General features: G+C 39.1%; 1 protein-coding gene across 5 annotated transcripts in view; it reads right to left on the bottom strand.

Moving 5' to 3' along the window:
- Positions 1-23040, bottom strand: part of LOC131253473 (vacuolar cation/proton exchanger 3-like) — a 35310-nt gene extending 12270 nt beyond the window's left edge. The window contains exons 1-8 of one of the 5 annotated variants that reach the window (XM_058254475.1): positions 22875-23040; positions 12572-12700; positions 12302-12434; positions 11798-12058; positions 11595-11662; positions 11460-11488; positions 2296-2492; positions 1987-2199 (exon numbers count right to left, since the gene is read on the bottom strand). In XM_058254475.1, the coding sequence (XP_058110458.1) occupies positions 1987-2199; positions 2296-2492; positions 11460-11488; positions 11595-11662; positions 11798-12058; positions 12302-12355 (822 nt within the window). In that variant the 5' untranslated portion in view covers positions 12356-12434; positions 12572-12700; positions 22875-23040. Of the gene's footprint in view, positions 1-1986; positions 2200-2295; positions 2493-11459; positions 11489-11594; positions 11663-11797; positions 12059-12301; positions 12435-12571; positions 12701-22874 lie in introns of those variants that run through there. The other 4 variants (XM_058254472.1, XM_058254473.1, XM_058254474.1 and 1 more) reach the window with 4 other exon arrangements.
- Positions 23041-25625: the final 2585 nt, after the last annotated feature.

Here is a 25625-nt window from a genome sequence, read left to right as displayed (position 1 = left end):
AGGGGTAATGGACCATATCTGACGTGTATGGACCCATACAAACTTGTATTTATTTATTTATTTTTTTGGGCCCAAAAAAAACGAAAATTTATTGGGAAAATAGGAGAAAATGTAAAAGAACAGAATCTATCGTTTCCATGTGTTTAACATGTATTCAATGGTGTATCAGACCAATCTTAGTAAGATTGTTGTTTGTCGGCTTGACCCACTGAAAATTTTACCGATAATGCCTAATTGAACATTAATCAAGCATGATTTGCAATATAACAAAGAATACAAAAACAATAACAATGATGATGATGATGATTTACCCCTTTTTCCAACTTTTTTTCCTCCAAAATGGGGTCCATTCTGCTTCAACTCATCGACCCCAATCAAATTTTGTGTTTAGATCCCCAATATAGATCTATCTAGACTAAAATGAGTTTCTAAAGCTTCCTTGCAAAACTTCCTGTATACTTGATGCCAAACATTTAAATTCAAGCATCAAATAAAGCCATAATTGAGCCAGAAGTGTCAACCATTACTGGCTCTGTTTCCAAACAAATATGCAGGATATTAACCACTGGATCAGTGGAAAACAACTGTAGTTCCAAAAGAACAAAAAGTCTGCCCAAAAATGCAAGATCTTCTAACTTTTAACTCTTCAAAAGACCATCACTGCCTAAGTGGGCTTGTATGATCAGCTAAAAAGATCAGAGCAGCTATGGTCGCTTTGGAGAAAGAGAATAGGTCGATGTATGAATCGAAGTAGGGCTAGCAACAGGTTGGCCCAAGCTAAGCAAATGACCAATTTGGAGAGGCCAGGCTGGATAGGCCTGCCACCTTCAAAAATTGGGAATGGAACCTGTCCAGGTCCAACAATTGCCACCCCTAATTGTAGGACTAATCTTAATGCCTTTTTAACTATGCGTGCTGAGCTGAAAAGTACTAATTATGGAGATTGATGCACAGTCATGCTATTATTTAGAGGACTTAATTGAGCATAATATCATAGAAATGTAGTGAAGCAACCGAAAAGACAAACTTCCAAGTAACATACTACTGTCCATGGCCACATTCTTGGATACACACAAAGAATAATATGATTAAACTATAGGGCTGTTTGGATTTGGGCAAAGTTGTGTCCCAACTAGTAGTAATGGAGAGCCATACATGTCCATGGTTTTTCAACCCCCCAAGCCCCTTGTGCATGGGAACCAATGCACAAGTGGTCATGGATACGTGACTGTTAGAGCATGGATTTGATGTCTATAGTGAAGAGGTAGAACTATTTGTAAATGACACTTCATAGTTTTGGTGCACACGAGGATCATATTTATCTATGCACAATGCACATGCTTGACATGTTTCAATGTGCCACATCTGCAGCCGTCCAAGCATTGCACATGCATATGTGCCACCATCAACCTTGAAGCACCATGTCAAATGTGCACATGCACATGTGAAAGTGTGTTGCCAGCAAATTTTAATTTACCCACATGTGCACAATCTGTCCCATCCATGATCCGAGTGTTGGCAAACAAGGAATGGAACAACTAGTCAGAAACAGCATGTCCATGACAGCTAGCCTTCACAGCATGCCACGAATTGCTAGTCGCAACAGAACTTTGCCCAAATCCAAACAGGCCCTACATCTAAATTTGTTGATGATGACAGGGTGTACCCGCCCCTTTAAGACGAGATTATTCCCTGCAGATGCACACAATCACCCACCATCCACGTGCATCGGGTAATCCATAGGGAGGGACTCGAACTCGTGTATGTGGGGAGCAAACCATGACCAAAGCTGTTGGCCCTACATCTAAATTTGGGAATGAGAGATCCAAAAATAATAATAACAAACAAAGTCCTTACAAATTTCTAGCCTACATTTAAATCAGATCAACAAAACACAACATTGGTTGGTTTTAGCAGATATATATATATATATATATATATCAATCAATATATGTTTTTGCGGAAAGTATCCTTAACAAGACCAACCTCGTCAATGGGTTCATAAGGATTCTTTGGACTCTTAAATTGAAAAATGAGATAGGAGGCATATGCCACGAGCATAACGCAGCTGCTAAACCTTGAAAGGGCCAACTCTGACTTCCCAAAATGCAACTCAGTGTTCGTGGAGTGGAGGACCGCAGGAAACAGTAGGCACATGACTGCCATCAACAGCAATCCTGAGCTCACTGCAGCAGACGCCTGCCCACACATCAATTACCCATTCTAAGATTCATTGCCTGCAACAGGACGGACACCAAAAACAAGAAATCTACTATATATAGAACTTTTGAGCACCTTGTTGAAAACCTGTTCCTTCTTACAGAAAACAAGCCCGCCGCTGAATAAAGCACATCCAAGCACCAGCAACATATTTGATAAAATCGACCCTAAGAGTGACTGTTGAACAACGCGTATCATTCCAGTCTTCAATGCGTGTATAGATATTATCAATTCTGTCGCATTTCCAAACGTAGCATTTAAAAGACCCCCAACTGCAAGTGGCAATTGAAACATATAAATAATTCAAGTCAGTAAAGCCCAAGGAGTAGAACACAAAAAAACCAAATTTGCATGTGAATCTATAATTGAACAATGACAAAAACAAAAGTATGAGCCACATGAATAATATTAATACAAGGTTGAATCAAATTCTGTGCTTGAATGGACATAATCCCATCATGAAGTCAGAATCGAACATAAACAAAACAAAACCAAAAAAAAAAAGAGTACCAATAGAAAGCTCTAAACACTATTTCCTTCAAGTCTTCAACCAAACCAGTCATCCAGAAACATTCTTCAAAACAGCAACAATCATTCCCAAAAAACAAGAGACCACAGACAACTCCCCATAAATCTTAAAATACAAAGTTGCTAACATCAGCCTTCAAACAACAGATCCAAACAGTATTTTAGTTGATCACAAAGTAGAATCCTCACCTGTAGCAACCTTCAAATTTCCAGCAAATAGTGACTCTCTAGAAATCAAACATTGAGTAAAACTTCAAAACTTTCTAAAACTACTTGAAGTTTCCCGGACGTCATTTTGGACTTTCCTATCCCAACTTAATGACTTAAAATCTTTCTAAAAACAGTCCTGAATCAATTAAACAGAAGTTAAAAAAATCCCCAACAGTCTCCAACCAGTACACGTTTCAATCTGCACTGGAAGAGACCATAAAATCCAGTCAAGTATAATCAGTTCACCTAGATCTTAAAATTTTACTCTTACCTTTAAAGAGATGAGTCAGATGACAACTCCTCCCATATGAAAACTTCTAGAGCACCACCAAAATATTGAGAGAGTATCTCAGAAGGGCTACTAATAAGACTACAGAGTTTGCTCAACTTCTAAACTACCATTGCAATCGGAGCAAGTTCTCTGCAATCAAAGAGAAGGCAATCAAAGGCAGAGCATGAATGCATGAAAAGTTCCATTAATAACAAATATCCTAGAGATAATGATGTCCAAAGCTCTACACAACTGCACCTCATTATCTGAATTTCGGGAGTACTGCTTGATGTGGGTTAGAAGAAGTGGGATGCCACTCAAAAAAGTAGAGACTCAAAAGTCAGTCCAAAACGGCCCCAAAACAGGCTAGACACCAAGCCCAACACAACTAACAGCCATAGAGGACTGGAAGTGGGTCCAGAATGGCCCCAAAATGGGCCACACACCAAAGCCCAACAGTAGCCGCAGCCATAGAAAGGTTGTACATACAGTTTGGAGGAAGAGAATAAGGTATGACATCACCGATATGCTGATGTCAGCAACACCTACTTAATCAGGACTCGTAATAGTGATGACTCCCATCCTACAAGAAGGTTCAGGAGGCTTCACTTCAGTCCTCCCATTGGCCCAACTGTGTCTTAATTAGTAGTATTGTTTAGGGTTTTCTCTTAGTAGTGATCTCTCCCCAAGTTTAAAGCCAGCCCATGGCTCAGATATTATAGATTTTAAGGTTGATTTTTTTAGAGTTTATACTTTATAGAGGCTTTTACCACCCATGTTGGAGAGGGATATGATAACTTTCTTTTTACTCTTGAAACACCTGATAAATGGGAATATGTTTCAGAATTTCTTATGTTTATTTGAACCTTCTGACTCAGACTGAAGATCGCCTCTCCATCATAGCCATACTTCCATGATATCTGGTATGTTTCAGTTCTAATTGATCACTGGAAATTGTTCCAGATTGCAAACTGTTTTCTAGATGCTGAAATTCATTTTAAGCACTGGATTTGTATTGGGCATGCAGGAAATTGGGATTAGATGCTTGAAACACAACATATTTACTAGAAACACTGATGGTGTTTAAACCCTGCGACACGCGTGCACTTGTGCTAGAATTGAATAACCACTCTTAGTAGTGTTGGATGAACATTCTAATGGATCAGGACTGTTCAAATCCTAGATCGACTGGAAAGGCTTGGTAATGATTACTAAGAACTATTGTGGTGTATGTTTTGAGAAACAGTGGTGTTATTCGCATGAGAGCATTCTTTGGAAATGCCATTTCTTAAGGGGGGAGTAGAGAAAATAAATGAACCATTTTCCAAGAAAATTTGTGCTATGGGAAAATGCCTTTACTGAAAAAGAAGTTTCGCAAACAAAGCAAAGGTAGTTACGTGTGAAATGACGCTTCCTTTCCTTTCCTTTACCACACTACAAACAAGCCTATTCTCTATAGAGTTGTACACGAGTCGAACCGAGTCTAGCTTGGCACAGCTCGGCTTGGCTCAGCCAATAGCTAACCCCAGCTCAAACTCGGCTCAACTCGGTCCTCGAGCCTGTCTGGCCAGCTCGGCTCAATTCGGTCAGCAGCGCGGGCCAATTTGAGGCGAGTTCGAGCCTATGCAACATTTTCTCAAACACATGGTGCATCTTCAATTTTTCACACAATGCAAAACAGTAATAGCAATATACAGGTATTTCATCAAACACACATCAAAATCATGATTTGAGGGCAGTTTTATAATGTGAGTTTCTTTTTTAGTGATTCGTTTCGTATCCATTCCTTCCTTGCCACTAGCCGATCCCGCAAAGAATGTATGCACCCGAAACAACACTTCATTGCGTCATTTCATCAAACAGTTGGAGAGCAGCATCAATATCAAAATAACCAAGTCACCGAGCCGATTCGAGTTGAGGTTCGATCCAAGTCGAGTCAAGCTCAGGCAAGCTAAAAATTGACTCGGTTCGGAACTCAGTATCGAACCAAGTCAAATCGAGCTTTTTCGAGTCGAGTCGAGCAAGTTAATCGAGCTAACTCAGTTCATGTACAACTCTAATTCTCTGTATGTCGTCCATCCATACATATCTTCACCGAGTTGCATGTCATTCTTCTCCAGCAAGAAGCTTATCTTCAAGAACCCTTGCCCAGTCAATCCCTCCTTTTCTCTCCATCTTCAACATCTTTTTCTTTTCTTTTCTTTTCTTTTTTTTTTCATGACAACAGGGTGTCTCCATCCCTTTTGAAGGCGAGACTATTCCCTGCGGATACACACAATCACCCACAAACCACATGCACTGGGTAAAGCACGAGGAGGGGAATCGAAGCCACGTCTGTGGGCAGCAAACCCACAATGCTAGGCGTTCGCCCAAACCTTGGGTAGAACAGCTTTTTCTTTCTTGACCCTTTTTAAAGAGTACCCAAAAAAAAAAAAAAACTTTTTCCTTCCATCTTTCAAAAACAAATTTTAAAAAATATAAATTTTCTATTCCATCTTCTAACCCTTTTCTACTCCTCCCTCTGATTTTCTTACCACTTCCTCCACAATTTTATTTCCACCTCCTACTCTCTCTTTCAAATGTTACCAACTTAGTTTCCATAAAATTAACATACATGATTGTCTTTTGTGAAAAGGTTAGTTTTTTCTTCTCCTGCACTTGCAGAGACCCAAGAAATTGATTGATCATTCCCTTTGAATTCCCTGTCTTTTACATGACTTATCTCCGAAGAACCCAAAATTTTGAAAGTGGCATATGTGGATCAAATCCTAATGTATGTATTAATTTCGCTCTTGTTGAGGAAATACTTGCATAGGTTCTCGATCTAGACACCTCACAAGCTGCCCGAGGCCACCATTACTCACCAGTCCCAATCATGCATGCTCAACCAATGTTTGAAATGGGTGTGTTACAAAACATATCGTTCACCACCAATACCATTACCTATTGCCAAGTACTGCTCTGTATTGACTTGTTTCAAGCCAATCCGGGGCCAATATCGGTACGTATCGGGCAATACATACTAGTTTCGAACAATACTTTAAACCTTGAAAACAACAACTTCAGTCGCTCTGTCGTGGCTCTTCCTCCATCTTTGACTAGCGTGATATCAAGAGCATTTGGACATAAGCTTAATGCCATTAAGGATCATGTCTTTGATATTGACAAGTTAAACTACATATACAATAGTCTTAGACCCAAATATGAGCCATTTATTGACACTCTGCCATACTGAGTTACATGTCATTCTCTCTAGTAAGAAGCTCATCTTCAACAATGCTTTGCATAGGAGCCCAGTCAGACTTCAACTCTTCTCTCTCAACGTGGTCGTGGTGGTAGTTGTAATAGCGGTGGTTGATACATTTGTAGCAGTGGTTCAGATTTCAATGCTTAGCAAGATGGCCGTGGCCAAGGTGGTGGCCATGTTTGGTATGGGACGATGTGGATGTCCAGCCAGAGATCGTGTTGGCTATTAGCCGATCTACTTCCATTCCAATAGCTTTCTTAATGCACCCCCTTCCATCATTTGTGAGATTTTCCAGTTCCCTACTCACTCGGCTTGTCAATGTTGTCGCCCACGTTCACTAGTTACTTCTCCTTATCAACCCTCACAAGCTCATGCCACCTGCTATGATCCATCTTAACATTCCAGCCAGCTACTACATGCACTTGCAGCTTTTCAAAATATCTCTTGCTTCTCGTTTGAGCCAAAGTGGAGCCCTATATTGGTGCTACTTCTCACATGACCAATGAACCCGGTGTGCTTTCTCAGTTACTCCTTACAATGGTTCACATTTTGATATTTTTGGTAAGGTACTTATCTTCTTGTCTCTCATACTAGATCCGGTCTAATTCCCTCAACTAATTGTCGGATAATTGTACCAAATGCTTGGGTCCTTACTCTTGTTCGGGTGGTAGACTCTCAAGAGTTTCAACACCCCGTCAAGGGTTCGAGTACCCATAGGTGGTGAAATTCCACTAGCGTGAGTGTGTGGGGTGTGTGTGCGTGTTGCAAAAAAAAATAATTTGTACCAAATGCTTTACATGTTTCTTCTCCTTAGAAGATCCTCATATATGTTTCTCAACTTACCAAAGTTTCACACTATTGCTTTAAATTAACTCCTGGTGGTGACTTCGTTAAGGATATGAAGATCGGTCTACTCCTTAGTTAGGGAACTAGATCTAGTGACCTCTATGTTTCGATCAACTGATTCTACTCTTTCTGTTGCATCGTCTTCTTTGTTAGTTACTTCGTCCTCCATATGGCATCAACATCTTGGTCATCCTGTGGCTTGTTCTCTTCATTTTCTTAGGTCCAAAAATGTTTTTGGTGTTAATCCCAATCTTCTTCCCTATGTACGAGTTGTCACATGGAAAGAAGTTGAAAACTTTCTTTTTGCAGTTAATAATTAAAGATTATATTCTTTTCTTAAATTTGTACATTGTCACCTATGGGTCCCTATGAATGTTTCCTCTCCTTTTGATTTTTGCTTCCATGTAATTTTCGTTGATGATTTTAGTTGATATACTTGTTTTTATCCATTGAAGCATAAATCATGTTATCTTTCTCGTTTTATAAACTTCCATCGCATGGTTGAAAATCAACTTAATTGCCATATTAAAATCTTTCAATGTGGAGGTGCTAGTGAGTTTCTTACAAAACCTCTTTATGTGCTCATGGGATTCTTTGTCATGTCACGTCCGGATGCTCAACAAAATGGTATTGTTGAGTGCAAACATCAAGAGATCACCAAGATGTGGTTAATATTTCTTTTTCACAGTGAAGTACCTTCTTTCCTTTGGGTCTAACTGTGTCTAAGACATCTCCACTACCAATTTACCACTAATTTCAATAATAACATCCCTTTGTTGCTTGACTAGGTATGTTGATGATATAAAGTATGAATATCAAAGATTTTTTGTCATGGGACTAAATTAACGTCAACAACACCTAGTTTAAAAATATCATAAACATCTAATGTAATCCCTTCCTACACCCCCAACTAGGTATGGTGCACAACCAAGTGAAAATAAGAAAACGGCCTACAGGAATGACATGCATGCCCTTAATCATGCTTATGGTGAGTAGAAAGAATAGAGAATGGTGAAAGGAGGAAGAAGAGAAAAGAGAAGAAATAAGAGAGGAAGAAAAAGGAAAGAGAAGGGAAAGACACTTAGGTTACAATAGTCATTTGGTAAGCCCCATAACACTCCTATATTATAATGGAATGAAAGTATGGTACTCAGCAGGAACACACATGCACACACGCACACACACAAACGCATATTTTTGTACACTCCCACTCAAACATGAGTATAAATGTCAATCATTCCCAGCTTGGAAGACATGTGAAGCATGCCCAACTTGGAACACATGTGAAACATGCCCAACTTGGCATAATGACAACCAATCCCTTTGGTTAACAAATCAGCAAGTTGATCATTAGACTTCTAATATGACATGCAAACATCCTTTAATGGCACCTTTTCACAAATAAAATGATAGTCAACCTCTATGTGCTTGGTATGCTCATGATAAATAGAATTTGAGGAAACGTAAATAGTAGCAAGATTATCACAATGAAGCTTCATAGGTGAAGAGATAAGAAGACCTAACTTAGTCAGCAAGGTCTTCAACCAAAGGAGTTCACACAATCCATGAGCCATAGCCCAATATTCGGCTTCAACACTAGCTTGGGCCACAACATATTATTTTTTTCCTTTTTCATGTCATTCCCACCCATTAGAGTGCAATAACCAAAAATGTAGCACCGACCAAAAATAGAGCCCGCCCAGTGCTCATCCATATAGGCCTCAAATTGATGATGGTGATAATTGGAATAGAGAATTCCTCAACCAAGTGACCATTTGAGTAATGTCAGGATACAAGGATACGATAAATGACTTCTAAGTTACTGGTGCAAGGCGCGTTCATGAATTGATTCACTGCACTCACTAAATAGGCAATATCACGATAAGCAATGGTCAAATGGATGAGTTTGATAACTAGCCATTGATACATGTCGGTGTCAACCAAAAAGTCACCACTATCAAGCTATAGACCGTGATTCTGCTCAATGGGAGAGTCGATGGGCTGAGCCCCAAGTAATCCATTATCTCAGAGGAGATCAAGAGTGTAGTATCCCATGCTTGACCTGGCAACCTCAATTCTCCATAAATAGAGAAAAGGGCCGAGATCTTTAAAATCAAATTTTGTATCAAGAAGAGACTTGAAGGACTTAATGACTTTAATATCATCACCTGTTGCAATGATATCATGATATCATCCACATAAACAATGACAATAGAAACTCCCACAGCATATCTTTGAAGAAGAGAGTATGATCAGCACAACTATGAGAGTAGCTATAAACTTCGACAGAGCATGAAGAAAGCGTTGGAAACATGCTTGTGGGGATTGCTTGAGACTATAGATGGTTGTGTGAAGCTTACACAACCCCCTTGCCAACAATTGGGAGAAAGGTAGGAGCCATATATACCTCTTCATGGTAGCAACTATGATGCAGGACAATTAACCACTTGCTCTAAAAGCTCGAACTGATAGAGCATGGCGAATTAATCCCTTTATCTCATAGCCCAGGCTCTACATCGCATGAGTTACGACCTCGGCCGAACCCCCCTCGTGGGCCCTGCATCACATGGGTACCGCCTCACACAAACCACCCACCCCGAGTGTATCCCCGCATCCCACAAGCTACACCACTCGAGCCTAGTGTGAAAATGTCCCTGCATTAATCACCCCCGGTGAGGAGTCTCAAACACGAGACCTCCTGATCTGATACCAATTTGATGCAGGACAATTAACCACTTGCTCTAAAAGCTCGAATTGATAGAGCATGGCGAATTAATCCATCTATCTCATAACTCGGGCCCCACATCACATGGGTTAGGACCTTAGCCGAGCCCCCTCGTAGGCCCCACATCACATGGGTATCGCCTCACACGAGCCGCCCACCCCGAGTGTATCCCCGCATCCCACAGGCTAACCCACTCAAGCCCGATGTGAAAATGCCCCTGCATTAAACTAAGAATGGAGAAAGAAGAAAGGGGGAAGAAGAGAACAAAGATAGAAGAGAAGGAAAAAGTGAGAGCGGAAGAGAAAGGAAAGAGAAGGAAAAGAGAATTAGGGCATGATTGTCACTTTTGTTATCTCTAATGACTAACACCCTCATATTGTCATGAAACTAAAGTATGGTACTCTATATGATCACACGCACACGCACACACAAACCCACCCACACGCACTTTACATGGTGAAGATGTAGATTGTTTGAAAATCCATGAAAAAAGATGGGTGGAGTGTGGGTGCAGTGAGATGAATCACAATGGTAGCTTTTCATAAATAAAATGTAAACCAGTAAAACCATGCTTCGTTGTCTAATGGAATAAGCAATTAGATGTGAGTTACAAGCTGTGTGCAAAAAAATGAAAGACAACTTCTAAGAAGCATCCTAAAGTAGCAAAAAATAAAATCATCTTTAAAATATGATGTCAACAAGCAACTCCTCTATGCTTGGCCTCCACCGATCCCCTCTTTTCCTCCTACCTAGAGAAGTTTCTCATTGCAAAAGAATAATTCCACTATGCAATGAGCCAATAGAATAACTAATGATGAATGATAATAATAGACTAAAATCCATTGGTCTAACTATGTGTTAGAAGGCTTGAAGTCGTCACTCTCAGTTACTCTGTGCACTCATTAGTTGACTATCTAGCATACATCACTAAAGACTAATGGCCACCAATTTCAAGTCGTGGTTTAAAAATCGATGTCGACTCATCATATCATTCACCACCGACAAGGGGTCGTATCATCCCATTTAGCCCTGTATCGGGCTGATATAGCCATATCATCTATGGAAGATACCAGTACATACAGGTGAACACAATGATTTCGGAAGATACTTGAAATCTTTATATCAAGTGTCTCTACCATTTTACTTGCTTGGTTGATTAACCTCTGTTTCCTTTCCAATTTCATTTTCTTTTACTTGCTTGTCTTGACTCCTTCAATAATAAATCCCTCTTTCATAAAATAAAAATGAAAAAATGAATTGACAAAGACAGTGTAATGCACCCCATGATCACTGACATGAACCACTAGTGCCACTTTCACTAGCTATTTAACACCAACTATTATAGGAACTGCATGGTATTATAGCAAAATAAAAACTGCATCCTACCGATCAAAATATAATAAAAGATTTACCTGTGGGTCCAGTAAAGAAAGCTAGCTGCCTGCATTAGAAGAAGAGAACGATAAGTCTTGGGAACTTGTGAAGATCCATGAAAGCGAAAATACATACATAAGATCAGGGAGACAGTTGAATAAAAGGATCCTTACTCAGTAGCATAACCCAAACGTTCAGCCATAGGAGTTATACCCAGCATGCTGAGAAAGAATACCCATCCCTGCAATCCATTAAGAATAAACCAACCACCCAAAGAGCATCTAAATTCCAATAACAAATAAAATACAAACGTCTTTGCCAACACACAATTGACCCGAGCGGACAAAGATTCCAAATAAAGAATAGTTGAACTCACATTATGGCCAGACAGATTATGGACCAAGATTGCTAGAGGTCCAAAAGGAAACAACAAGTTAATTTTGGACGAGAACATTACAATCTTCAGGCTCCTGAATATTCTAGTCCTCATATATTCGATGCTCCATACTTGTGAAGAGTCCGGAAAGGAAATGTGCTGGCTTATATGAAAACCATGCATCTTTCTAGCAAGTGACACAGGGCTAACAAGACTCTCATCCTCGAACTCATTTTCTGATCTGCCATCTAGGGTTCCCATCTGCATTTGCCAGTATCCATTAGGAAACATCACCAAGCAGCATCAGAGAAGAAGGAAAGGTGCAATCAAGAAAATGAATTTATTTTTTTTTCACAGATAATCAGAAGTATATTTTTTTAATCACAGAGATTGGGTTAAATGCCCAAAGTCCCAACTTCCCAGCATAAGTAGGAAATTGATATTACGCAGGTTGACTGACATGGCAATGCTTGTAAGCGTGAGTAAAACAGAAAGAGAACTCACTTCAAAATGAGAATGACCTGCAACAATGTGTGACTTGTCACCACCATTAGCCATCTGCTATGTGAGAGTAGCGAACAACCCATTCCAAGCAAGGATATCGCTGTGGGACAAATACATTTCAGCAATCTGGCATCTAAATAAACATAAACAAAAATCTCAGTTTGAAAGAATGGTGACTAGTAATATTGCCCACAAATGATGGTGTAAGGTTCGCTAAGAAAAGACAAATATTAAGAGAGAGCCCTATGACTTAGAGGGCAAGAGGGCTACCTTGGATGGCTTCCTTTTTTTTTAATTCCGTTCCTGTCAACAAGGCTGACTGGTCAGAAAGGCCTTTTGAAATGAAGTGAGGGACGCTGTTTTCGAATATGGAGGTGACGAAGCGCCAGGGGCATATACCTGATTAAACAAGCAATCGAAGGTGATGAAATGCAAGCCAGATCAGTTTTTAGTTTTGAAACAAAGGGACGAACACTTTCCAAAATCATCAGCTTCCATCCTTCCAATGCTGTTGTCTGATTATTATTTTGGATTGACATGGATTAGTAAAAGGTCCGTTTCCTTTTAGATTTGAAAACATGTTGTTAGTTTATTCCAGATTCTATATGTTTGTGGCAGAGTGGTGGGATGAAGGCAGATACAATGGATGGGAAGGCCTCACTTTCATGAAGAAAATCCGATATTTGAAGAGCAAGACAATGTGCGGAATAACACACACTTGGGAAGCAAAGCTACTCACAGACAAGGAAGAATCTAAACAGAGATTATAATTAGATCCTTAGATGTGAAGAAATTTAGTGGAGTAGAAGCCAAGATAAATTTGGCTCAAAGAAGAGTACTTCCCTTCTTTCATCTCTTTATTAATGTAAGAGGAAAGTGGAATATGATCTCCAGGCTTTGGCCCAATTGTCAATAGCCCTTGTGATGATATGTTGCTAGACTTTTTGTTAAACATGAGAATGTTACATGTTTGGACGTTGGAACATGGAATTGTAGATGAAATTGTGTACATGACGAAACAATGTGGAAAATATGTATGCCTTCATGTTGAATATGCTATGATGATGGACATGGCACGCCCATGTGATGTGGTGACGATATACATATATATTTAGAATGCCACATCAAAAGGAAACCCCTCATCCCATGTGTTTAGGAGCATGATATGGAATTGTGAAACCCATGTGGTTTATATTGTTGAATTGAAATGGAATGTCCATGTGCATGGATTGTGGTGTATTGTGGAGGATCTGATGGTTGGATTGTTTGGATCCATGTATGGATGATGTGGGATTAGAGTCATGTGTAGCATCACGGCTAGGGTATGTACGTCCCTCCACTAGTGGCCATAGTGCGAAGGGTAACGGCTATTCCAGGGTGTGGTGGACCATCGAATGGGGTGAAGTGGTGACTTGATGATTGTGTGCACTATTAAACCGGCAAGATGCCAAATCAAATTAATTAAAGGTGAGACTAATCATGCATTCACTGGGATCTGACTTGGTGGATCAGTCCCGTGGGTGTTACAATGGAAGTTGTAATGGGAGGTTCTCACTTCCAGTTGTGCACTATCTAATGGAAGTTGTAATGGGGGTTTCCCGCTTTCATTAGTTGGGTATTTTAGTGTGAATTTGTAATGGGGGGAGGGGGCGGGGCGGGTTCTCTCTTCACATGCAAAGTTATAATGGGGAGTTCCCGCTTCACAAACTCTGATGAGTAGGGGCTAACGTTGAAGTTGTAATGGGGGGTTCTCTCTTCACCATCTTATTTTTAGCCAAGGTGCCTTCATCAGAGCATGCATATCATGCATTGCATTAATCAAGACTTTACATGGATGTTTTGTTTTGTTATGATGAATTGAATATGCTATTATTGTGATAATCTTAGAGGGGTGCCCTCACTGAGTTGAACCATGGCAACTCACTCCTCTTGTTAGAAAAAACAATCATGGGTGACGCAGGTGAGAATCCGGTAAAAGAGATTGAGCCTCAAGAATAGGACTATGAAGGGTCGTGGCAACAAATGGTAGATGATGAAGCCGATCCGGCCTAAGAGAGATTTTATTCCTTTGCATTCTAGGTTTGGATTGATTTTGTTTAAAGATGTAATAAGCCCTCAATGGGAGGACAATACTTGAACTTTATTATTTAGATGTTTAAGAACTATGTGATGGAACGTAGATTCGAACTTGTAATGGAATAAGATTTTTACTTTCCATCGATTATGCTATGAATGCCATGAGAATTGTGATTGCGTGTGAATGAAAGGAATATGTGGGATTATGTCCTTAACATATTCAAGTTAACACCCAGGAACTCGGCCCATCGTGTGATACACGAGAACCGAAATTTTGAGGCGTTGTAAATAGTGTCACCAATGTCTCAAGGGTTGGACTACCGCATAGAACTCCTTGTCATAGGTAGAGTACCGTTGCTTTGTCTCATTCAACTTCCCATTAAAGTAAGCATGCCCTTCTTGACTAAACACTTCACCTATACCCACACCAGATGCATCACACGCAACTTCAAAGACTTCTTTAGAGAAGTCTGGAAGACGCATGACGGGAACTTCGCTCATTTTGTCCTTTATCTCCTTAAATACTCTAGAGGCTGCTTTAGTCCATGTGAACTCCCCTTTCTTTATGCGATCGGTGATGGGAGCCATGATGAAACTAAATCCTCTAATGAACCACCTATAGAAAGTTGCTAAGCCATGAAAGCTTCAAACCTCATGAATGTTCCGCTCTCATGCCCTCAAATGATACTATGAACCCTAAGAAAATAATGCTCTCTGACATGAATCTGCACTTCTTAAGGTTGACATAAAGATTTTTAGTTTTGAGGACCCCGCAAACTTGCCTCAGATGGTAGAGAGGTCGTTCCTTTGATGTACTATAGATAAGGATGTCGTCGAAGTACACAACAAGAAACTTACCCAAAAATGGTCTCAACACATGGATCATCACTTTCATGAATGTGCTCGAGGCATTAGTCAAGCCAAAAGGCATGACTAGCCACTCATATAGCCCATCCCTCGTATTAAAAGTTGTCTTCTAGTCATCTCTTGGGCGTATACGTATTTGATGATACCCACTTTTAAGGTTTATCTTCAAAAATATTGTGACATTGGTCATCATATCTAGCATATCATCAAGACGCGATATAGGAAGCCAATACTTGACTATGATTTTATTAATGGTCATATTATCCACACACATGCGCCAAGTGTCATCTTTCTTGGGCATGAGAAGCAATGGCACGGCACATGGACTCAAACTCTCTTGAATGAAACCCTTCCTAAGGAGCTCATGTACCTGCTTCAACTCTACATACTATGTAGGGTTCATTCGATAATGAGAAAGGTTTGGTAGTTTCGCCCCAAGGACAAGATCAATGGTATGTTAAATGCTCATGGGTGGAAGCTCATCCAGTAAGTCATCAGGAAAGACATCGTTGAACACCTTAACAACCGCACTCGCCTCAGATGGCAACTCTACTCTCACTTCGGGTGTCATCTCCCTAGCCACAAGGGCATACACCGTCAAATCCTCCTCAGTCTCTTTTTCAAACTCTTTGGCATTTATGATGTAAAGAGACTTGGGTTGGGATTTCCTCACTTCTTTGGGATGATCATTTGTTTGTTCCTCAAGCCAACGGTAGTAAGCACTTCTTTTTTTTCCAACTAACCATCCAAATAAAGGTGCATTATAATGGTAATGGTGGCCGTAACAATCCCCACCGTTATCATTAGGTGTAACGGCCCATAACAGGGGGCGTAATGACCAGTACACCCCCGTAACAGTTTAAAAAATCCACTAAAATACTGAAAAATATGGGAAAAGTTTGAATATTTAGAGGATTTCAAGTATATATTCTTTTGTGGTTTTGAACATGCTTACAATGGTGTAACAGTAGGCTTGTCTAATGATTTTTTTAACCTAACAGGCTTAAATTGATCTTAAATTAACCCACAATTCATGCAAGTTATATCACTCATCACCCTAATGCACATCCCTAAGCATTTGACATCATTCCCCCTATGAAATATTAAGAAAAATAAAATAAAATTATATTTGGATGAATAATATTGCCAATTTAGGGGCCGCTCGAATGCCTCCAAATAGTTTTGAAATTCATGTAATGTGGCATTCATTCCACTAATGCATATCCCTAAGCATTTGATATCACTCTCCCAGGTAATTACAAGAAAAAATTAAAATTAAACTCAGATGAATGATTTTGCAGTTTGGGTGGTCACTCAAATGCGCCCAAACTCATGCACGCTATGGCACCCATCCCACTAACGCATATCCCTAACCATTTGACATCATCTTCCCCAATAAATTTTAAAAAATAAAAATTAAATTTGGATTAATAGTGTCGCCGATTTGGGGACCCCTCAATGCCCCAAATCGGCGTCAAATTCATGTACTCTATTACATTCATCCCACTAATATAATGAGAAAAAAATTATGCTTATTTCGTCATCTGACTATCAAATCGGTAGACATTTATTAGACAATGAAGAATGAAAAATATCCAATGGTCCTATTTAAAAAACAAGCATCCGCAAAACAACAATTAGATATATGGGTCATTGGCTCCATGGTGTGCCATAAAGGTTGTAAGTTGTAACGAGGCCGTAGAGGCCATCACGTAAAGGTAACGGTGGCAACTGTTACACGTTAGGGGGTTGTAACAGCTGTTATGGAGAAAAATAACCTATAACCATTGTTAATGGCCCATTATGCCTCCTGTAAAGGCCGTAACAACCCAAAAATGGTCTATTCATGAGCAGATATAGATTTTTCAGATATGTTTTTTCAACATTACGGGGCGGATATAAGTTTTACGGGGGGGTGGGCTGTGGGGGTGTTTTAAGAAAGAGAGAGAGAGAGAGAGAGAGAGAGAGAGAGAGAGAGAGATCATAACAGCGGTTATGGGCGCCATAACAGCTCGTATCATAAAAGTAACAATGGTGGCCATTATAGCCATCGTTGCCATTACGGAATACCTTGATTGGCTCATATGATATTAAATTAGTTTCTTATGGGGGAGGGCCACTACAGTAGCTTGCACTAAGCCCCTGTGCGTTCCATTTTCGCATGAGCCTAGCACATCCCTCCCATAATAATTTAAAAAAAAAATAAAAAAAATCAATGGTTAAGATCATTCAAACTACTTAATTTTTGGTTGTGACTTAGCAACAACAGACTTCATAATTTAATTGGTTAATTTTGAGTTAACATATGCCACATGCCCAATTTTCTAACCGCAAGAGTATCGAGCATTATACGCCCATAAGAGTATCATACAAGGGAAAAAATGGGAAAGTATCAAATCAAATTGGTTGGTATAATAGGTGGCCAGACAAACAGCATGCTTACCAAAGAATGGCACATTACACTATTAAATACATGTCCAAAATAAATAAATAAATGACATAGATTTTTATTTCCCCATTTTTTTCTATTTTTCTGGCACTTTTTTTTCTAACTGAGACAAATTTAGCTAATAACAAGCTGATATATGCCAAACACCCCTTATCATATTGGTAGGTGGACAAGCGAATTCACCTACTAACGCCAACGATGACAATCGAGCACTGCCTCCCTCCAATTCTTCTAGAAATATGATGATCTAACCCTAAAGAATTCTTTGTAAACAGAAGCCTAGCTTCCTAAGGATCTCACAATTCTTCTAAATACCTACCACCCGAAACTAGTTTGGCAATGTTCAAAGATTCTTCTACTTCTTTCCATATTCCCACATAATTGCTAAAGGTAACATCTGGCAAAGGATTTTACTCAAGGTTAATAAGACTGACATTACACCCTTCAATCATTAATCCTAACGAACTTGGCATGGTCTAATCAAACTTCAAAAAGGAGAAAGAATTCACCCGAAATTTCCACGCCACACTGCAGTGAATGAAAAGATGATTGACTGATTTTGAATCCTTTTGGAACATCATGCACATATTAACAAGTGCGAAATTTCTCTTTTAGTGATTATCTAGATTCCAGAGTTAGGATTTTGTGAGCTATCACTTCCCAACAAAAAGTTTCAACACAAGAAAGCTCATGTAATCCCCAAACTTTCAAATAGCTCAAGGTTGAAGGTTGTATGACCTCATGGTAAAGTTTGGCTAAAAAAGGAGCCACTGACGATTGAGCCCATATTCTCTCATCCTCTTTAGAAAGAAATAAGCCACTAACTAGCGCTCGCAATCCCATAAACTCAACCTTTTCATTGATTACTTTGAAGATTGCTCGAATGCCAGATTTTGGATGGCAATTGGATATAGCCTCGGGAATCTATTGACCAAAGTCTCATCTTCTAGCCAAAGATCTTCCGCAAAAAGTATCCTTCTCCATTTCCAACGTTGAATCTTATACCTTTATAGAATATTTTCCCAAGTCCTTTACAATGATTAGGACACTAAATTCAACCTTGTCATTGATTACTTTGAAGACTCCCCTATGCATCCTGACTAAGGTTGACTCCGCTATGCATCCCAATACTAAGGCCTCACTAGTGTTTTAAATAGCATGTAGCGTTTAGCGTGGCAATTTCCATGCAAAATCTCTCTCTCTCTCTCTCTCTCTCTCTCTCTCTCTCTCTCTCTCTCTCTCTCTCTCTCTCTCTCTCTCTCTGTGCCTTTAGACATCTCTAAGTGTGACTTCTTTTTTATTTATTTATTAAAACATCAAAAATTCATGATATAGACCACAATTTAGATGGTCCGGATTGATTTATGTGCTCTATCCATGATATAGATCACAATTTGTATGGTCCAGATTAGTTTAATATAGTGCCATGTGTCATAAGTATAAGTTATCACCATTTTAAAATAGGTGTTAAACTAACATAGAAAAAAATACCTTAAAAAATGAGATTTCAAGTAGCTTGTGCTACTATCTACGGTACACACTATGCTATGCTACATGTAGCGAACGCTACATGCACTGTAGCTTATGCTACCAGGGAGTTACACTACGTAGCGCTACAGCGTTACTGAAAACATTGGGTCTCACAAATATGCATTTCCCTTATGCATCCAGCTGCTTCACTAATTTGAATAAGTTATACAGAAGGGTGGGTTGGGTATATACTCTTTTGTGCATTCCTTCTTCGAACCTTTTGGTATGTATTGTCCCCTAACTATGGATCAAATCCACTGGACGAGAAACTCAATTCTGCACTGAACGCTTTTTTTTTTTTGAAAGATCACTAAAATTTCAATCAAAGGAGAAGAGAAAACAAAAGGGAAAGGGAAGAAGCGAAAAGCAAAACTAACAGAGGCTTTATTGATGGTATAATTTTAACCATGGTGTGTCGTAAAGGTAACGGTGATAACCATCACACATTACGAGGTCATAACAACCGTAATAGCTATTATGGAAAAAATGACATGTGACTGTCGTTAATGACCTGTTACACCCAATGTTGTCAAATGGCATAAGCGATCTTTTGCAATCGCTTATGCAATCACACAATCACATAAGTGATCGCACAACTTTTTTTTAATTAAAAAAAAATGAAAAATGAAAAAAATCACAAAAAAATGGAAAGTTATGCGATCGCATAATCGCATATGTGATCGCTTTATCCGATATGCGATCGCATACCATCCATATGGCATATGCGACATATGGATCGCATTATGCGATCGCTTTTGACAACATTGGTTACGCCCCCTGTAAATGTCGTAACAACCCCGTAATGGTCTGTTATGGGGCAAATATAGGTTTTCAGACTTTTTTTTTGACATTATAGGGTAGGTACAATTTTTTTAGGTTTTTTCTTTCAATAAAAAAAGAGACCATAACGGTTGTTGTAGGGGCCATAACAGTCGTTACGACTCAGATCGTAAAGGTAACGATGGTGGTTGTTATTGCCACCATTACCATTACCAAATACCTTTGATTTTAATCTTTGAACTTGTTGACTACAACTACAACTTTGATAGGAGAAACATATCAGCAGTTCTTATTCTAAATGATTTCTACCGGATCATCCATCCAAGATGGGACACAAACAGTCCAACAGTCTATATTACCAATACATTGGCCCCAATTGTAGGACTAAAAACCCACGAATGTTGTGCAAAGCCTACCATTTGGTAGGCAGATTGCAGCCAGGATGGACTTGGTCCTAGCAGGAGCTATGTGGGGCCCTCCGTAATGTACGTGCTTTATCCACGTCGTTCATCAATTTTGCCATATCATTTTAGAATATGAGCCCAAAAACGAGGCGGATCCAAAGCTCTAGTGGATCACACCATAGGAAACAGTGATGATAATGACACCACCATTGAAACCTCCCTAAAGCCCACCATGATGTTTATTTGCCACCCAACATGTTCATAAGGTCACATAGACCTAGATTTGTGTGTGTGTGTGTGTGTGGCTTTGTGGCCACAAGAAGTTTTCGCTGGTAGGCATTCAATCCCCACCTCGAAATTCCATACATTCAACCTTGTCATTTATTACTTTGAAGACTTCTTGAATGGAAAATTTTGACTGGCAATTGAATATAGCCTCACGAATCTATTGACCAAAGTCTCATCTTCGAGCCAAAGATCCTCCACAAAACGTATTCTTCTCCATTTCCAATGTTGAATCTTATACCTTTTGTAGAATATTTTGCCAACTCCTTTGCAATGATTAAGACACTAACTAGCATCTCGAAATTCCATAAATTCAACTTTGCCATTGGTTACTTTGAAGACTTCTTGAATGGCAGATTTTCGCTGCCAATTGAATATAACCTCGGGAATCCATTGACCAAAGTCTCATCTTCAAGCCAAAGATCTTCCACAAAATGTATCCTTCTCCATTTCCAACTTTGAATCTTACACCTTTTATAGAATATTTCGCCAACTCATTTGCAGTGATTAAGACACTAACTAGCATCTTGAATTCCCATAAATTCAGCCTTGTCATTGATGAACTGTCTCCACAAAGCCTCTTGCTCTTTACCAAATTGCCACCACTATTTGGCCAACAACACTCAATTCATTTTTTTTTTATTCTTCCTATACCAAGATCTCCTTCAAAGGGTTTGAATTCCTTCTTGTTTAAAGGATGGCTTGGAGTTTCTGTGAATCATATTGATGTCTGCTTACAGTTGAAGGAGATTACAAGAATGCAACTGCTTGGGGACTCTAGAAGCTCTCCGTCGCCATTGGAAGCTAGCTTTCATTTTCAACAATCTGAGACTCCTCTCTCGATCACAAGAGATCAGTTTTTATGCATAAATTGATAATCGAATTGTACAGCTGAGTCACTAAGGATGGGTCCATAGATCATATCTTTGTATAAGGGAATTGCATCCATTTCCTTGATGGATCCTCTATCCTCTGTTTCCTTTTAGATCTTTAGGATGCTTTAATAAAACTTTTATTATCAATAAAAAAATTACCTTAAAAAAAATTTTAAAAAAAAAAAAAAAAAAACATGATTCTTTTCTTCAAAAAACTGTCTTCCTAGAGGTTATGCACAGGAAATCCAAACAATTTGAAAGAAAGAGTGTAAATAGACTACAAATAACTCATGAAACTAGACCAACAAGTGCAAGATCAACAATTACAATGAAAAGAGAATAATTCATGAAAAATACAATATAAAGGCGAAAACACGCAGCATGATGCATTTGAATTACACAAAACCACTCACACCACATAAAATGCAAACCAAAACTGAAGATGGGCAATTCTGTGGCAAGATTCAATGTACATGAGAAGAAAAACCGCATCCTATTTTCATTAAATGTGTTGTCTCATGACTTAAGAGAAATCCACATGACATCTTCCAAGATTTGATAGTCAAACAACATGCTTCGGAATACCAATCTCTAAAATCCTAGAAATTTCAAACCAAAAGGAAAAATTATCAAAACCCATTTGCAATTTTCCATGATTCCAATCCAAAATAGCATGTAAACCACCTCCACCCCCTCAAAAAAAAACCAGAAATCTTCAAAAACAAAAACACACGAAAATACTCCAAGATTCCAACACGAAAACAAATGCGTTATGTCTCATAACTTGAGAGAAACCCACATGACATCTTCCAAGATTTGATCATCATCGGACAACACACTCCGAATACCCATCTCTAAAATCCTAGAAATTTCAAACCATAAGGAAAAAATTATCAAAACCCATTTGCAATTTTCCATGATTCCAATCCAAAATAGCATGTAAACCACCTCCACCCCCTCCCAAAAAGAAAAAAAAAAAAAAAACACAAACACAAACGAAAAAAACAGAAATCTCCAAAAACAAAAACACATATGAAAATATTCCAAGATTCTAACACGAAAACAACACGTTCAAACCACAATCTCTAAAAACAAAATAAAAAATAAATCCTATAAATCTCAAACCAGAAGCGAAATAATCAGAAAATAAGCAAAGCCCATTTGAGATTTCCCGAAACAGAACCAATCCCTCTCCCAAAATCACTACAAAATCATTTTAAAATGCTAAAAATGCAGAGATTACAGCATTTTTTCATACAAAAGAAAAGGAACGAGGGCATGAAAAGGACACATTCAAAACAAAGTACCTGCGGAGATCTGTTGGAGAGAGAGAGAGAGAGGGAGAGACACCTCGAAATATCGGGATTTCGAGATCGAGAGAGAGAGAGAGTACCGTTTTTCTTCGCTTCTGCTTCTTCTCCGGCTTTTTCTCCCCTGCATCAGAAGGATTGGGAATTTCGTGGCGTAGCGGTTTCTCCACGTATTCGCGGGCGCGAGGGAGTTTCGGTTTTGAAATGCCAATAAAATATGATACTCTGGCCGACCATGGTTGATGATACTCGGGTGCTTTTAAATTACCTACAAAGCATACATGGCCCATACAAGTAATTCTTATGGGACCCAGTTTAAATGTATTATGATACAAAATTAAGCTTATTTGGTGACCTGACCATCTGATTGGTGGACATTTATTGGACCGATGGAAATGAATGATATACAAAGCAGGGTTTAGGATTGACTGGAAAATTCTGATTTTGGGCTGTGAGTTAGGTGGGGCCCACCTGATGTTTTTAAGGAATCCACTCCGTCAGTGATGTTTACATGCCATTCATACCGTTAATAACTTCATTCCTGTAGGGATGAACTGAAAACAAAAATATTAGCATGATTCGAAACTTGCATGGCCAATACTTCAACTGCGGACATTCAATTATCACGTTTTCAGCCTAGTTGAGCATTAGATACTGTTCATTTTTGGCATGGTCTCTTAAAATAAACTCTCAGAACGGATGGACGGAGAGGATTTCCTACAGACATCACAGCAGCCCCCGCTTGGTTTCCCCGCGCAGGAACTTGCCGCGAAAGGCTTCGCAGGAAATCTGCGCCCATTACTGCATGGGTATCGAGAGTTGCTACTCTCCGCTGAAATAACTTTCCATTTCAAACGTTTTGGTTTTTTCTTCGACAATGGCCTCATAACACTGGGGAATTAAAGTTTTGGCCTCTTCTCTCTAAACCTTAGTTTTATATGCTTGAAGGCACTTTTACTTTCTTTTTCACAACAAAAATACTCATCCAATGTATACTTTCTCATGTGACGATAACTTACCATAAAGATAAAAGGTGTTCTTAAAGAGAGGATTGTGAGTCCCACTAAACTATAAATAAGCTTACTCATCAGGCAATTTAATTCATTCATTTTAATAAAAAAGTCGTGAACCACATAAGAGTGTTTTTCTTTCAAAGAGAAGCCCTTTATGGCCCACAATGATATTGAAGTTAGGGGTGCACATGAGTCGATTTGGTCCAGTTCTGGGGTGAAATCAAAACCGAACTGTTCCTAACGGTTCCGGGGAAATCGGAATCGGAACTGGACTGTTTGCACCATAAAACCAAACCATAATCGAACCGTAAAACCGATTCAGTTCTACGGTTATGGGTTTTTTATAATCCAACCCAATTGCATGTTTTTTTAATAATCTAGTCCATGTCCATTTGTGTTGTTATCTATTTGACGATTGATCTAAATATTATGTAAGGTATGCAAAACAACATTTACAAAAATAATCAAAGAGCGCATTGTAAACCATAGATCATTAGTCAAATAGACAACTACAATATATTATAAACTATTAAAATAGACAACTAAAATATATTGTAAACTCGGTCCAGTTCCAGGTTAGGTTCCAAGTTCGGTTCTACGGTCCGATTTTAAGTTCGGTTATACGGTTTGATTTGGTTCTACAGGACCCTAAACCGACAACCAAACCGAACTAATCGGCTCTTTGATTTTCAAAACCGGAACCAAAACCGGTGCACTTTGGAACTAGACCAAACCATGCGGTTTGGTCGGTTCCAATCCGGTTTACCAGTTCTACCGATTCCATGTGCACCCCTAATTAAAGTCGTTTGTTAACTTTAAACGGTTTCCTCCAATGTGATTCATTCGTGATGATTTTTTCCAACAAACTTAGGACAATAACACGAAATTAAAATCCATTTCATATGGACGGGTTGGATTTGCTTCATGACAAGTCAGTGGGCCCAACATAAAATCTCATATGGGTTCTTATGGTGGGGCCTTGCCGAGGGGACCACACAAGATCCAAACACCCATAAGGATTGGTAGTTGTATGAAGCTCCACCACACTTTTCAAGGGACTACAGCAATCTCTGATGAAGATCCCGCGTAGCTCAATACACTCTTTGAGTAAAAACCAAGAGCACTTCGATGTAAATGGTTTTTTCTTTCGTTTAGATATTAATGGTGGGAGTATGTGAAAGTGAGGAGATTGTGGTGGTACTTATGCATGGAAAGTGGATCTCATTTTTATAATGGGTTTATTTTTAAAGGTCAGGCAGTGTGGATCATCAATATTCATTATGGATCACCGATGTGCACCGTGGATTGCCGATATTCACTGTGAATCACCAATGTGTAGTGAGGATCGTCAATATTCATTATAGATCATCAATAACATTGTAGATTGTCAATATTCAGTTGCATACATTAAATGTGCTACAAACAGAAACCCTTCAACTTTCGAACACATCCGTTGGAGAACGAAAATATCGACCTCGAGAAGAAAACCTTCGTCATGCAACCATCATTTTGCTTATATATGTTTTTTATAACCATTAAGCCTCCTTAATCCCATCTTTTCATCTTTCTAATCTTCTTGCAGAAATTAATATCTTTTGTTATGGCTTTCGATGTTGCTCGCGAGACCATTATTTTCATAATTTATTTCTTTGAGTTAGATTTGTTATCTCCATGTATTGCACGAAGGGATGGAGAGATTGTTGCACATCTCTAACAACTCCAACCTTTTGAAATT

Source organism: Magnolia sinica, chromosome 8 (genome assembly GCF_029962835.1).
Source record: "Magnolia sinica isolate HGM2019 chromosome 8, MsV1, whole genome shotgun sequence".
Taxonomy (NCBI): Eukaryota; Viridiplantae; Streptophyta; class Magnoliopsida; order Magnoliales; family Magnoliaceae; genus Magnolia; species Magnolia sinica.
Note: the sequence above shows the minus strand (reverse complement) of the source record. Positions and strands in the feature narration are given on the sequence as shown.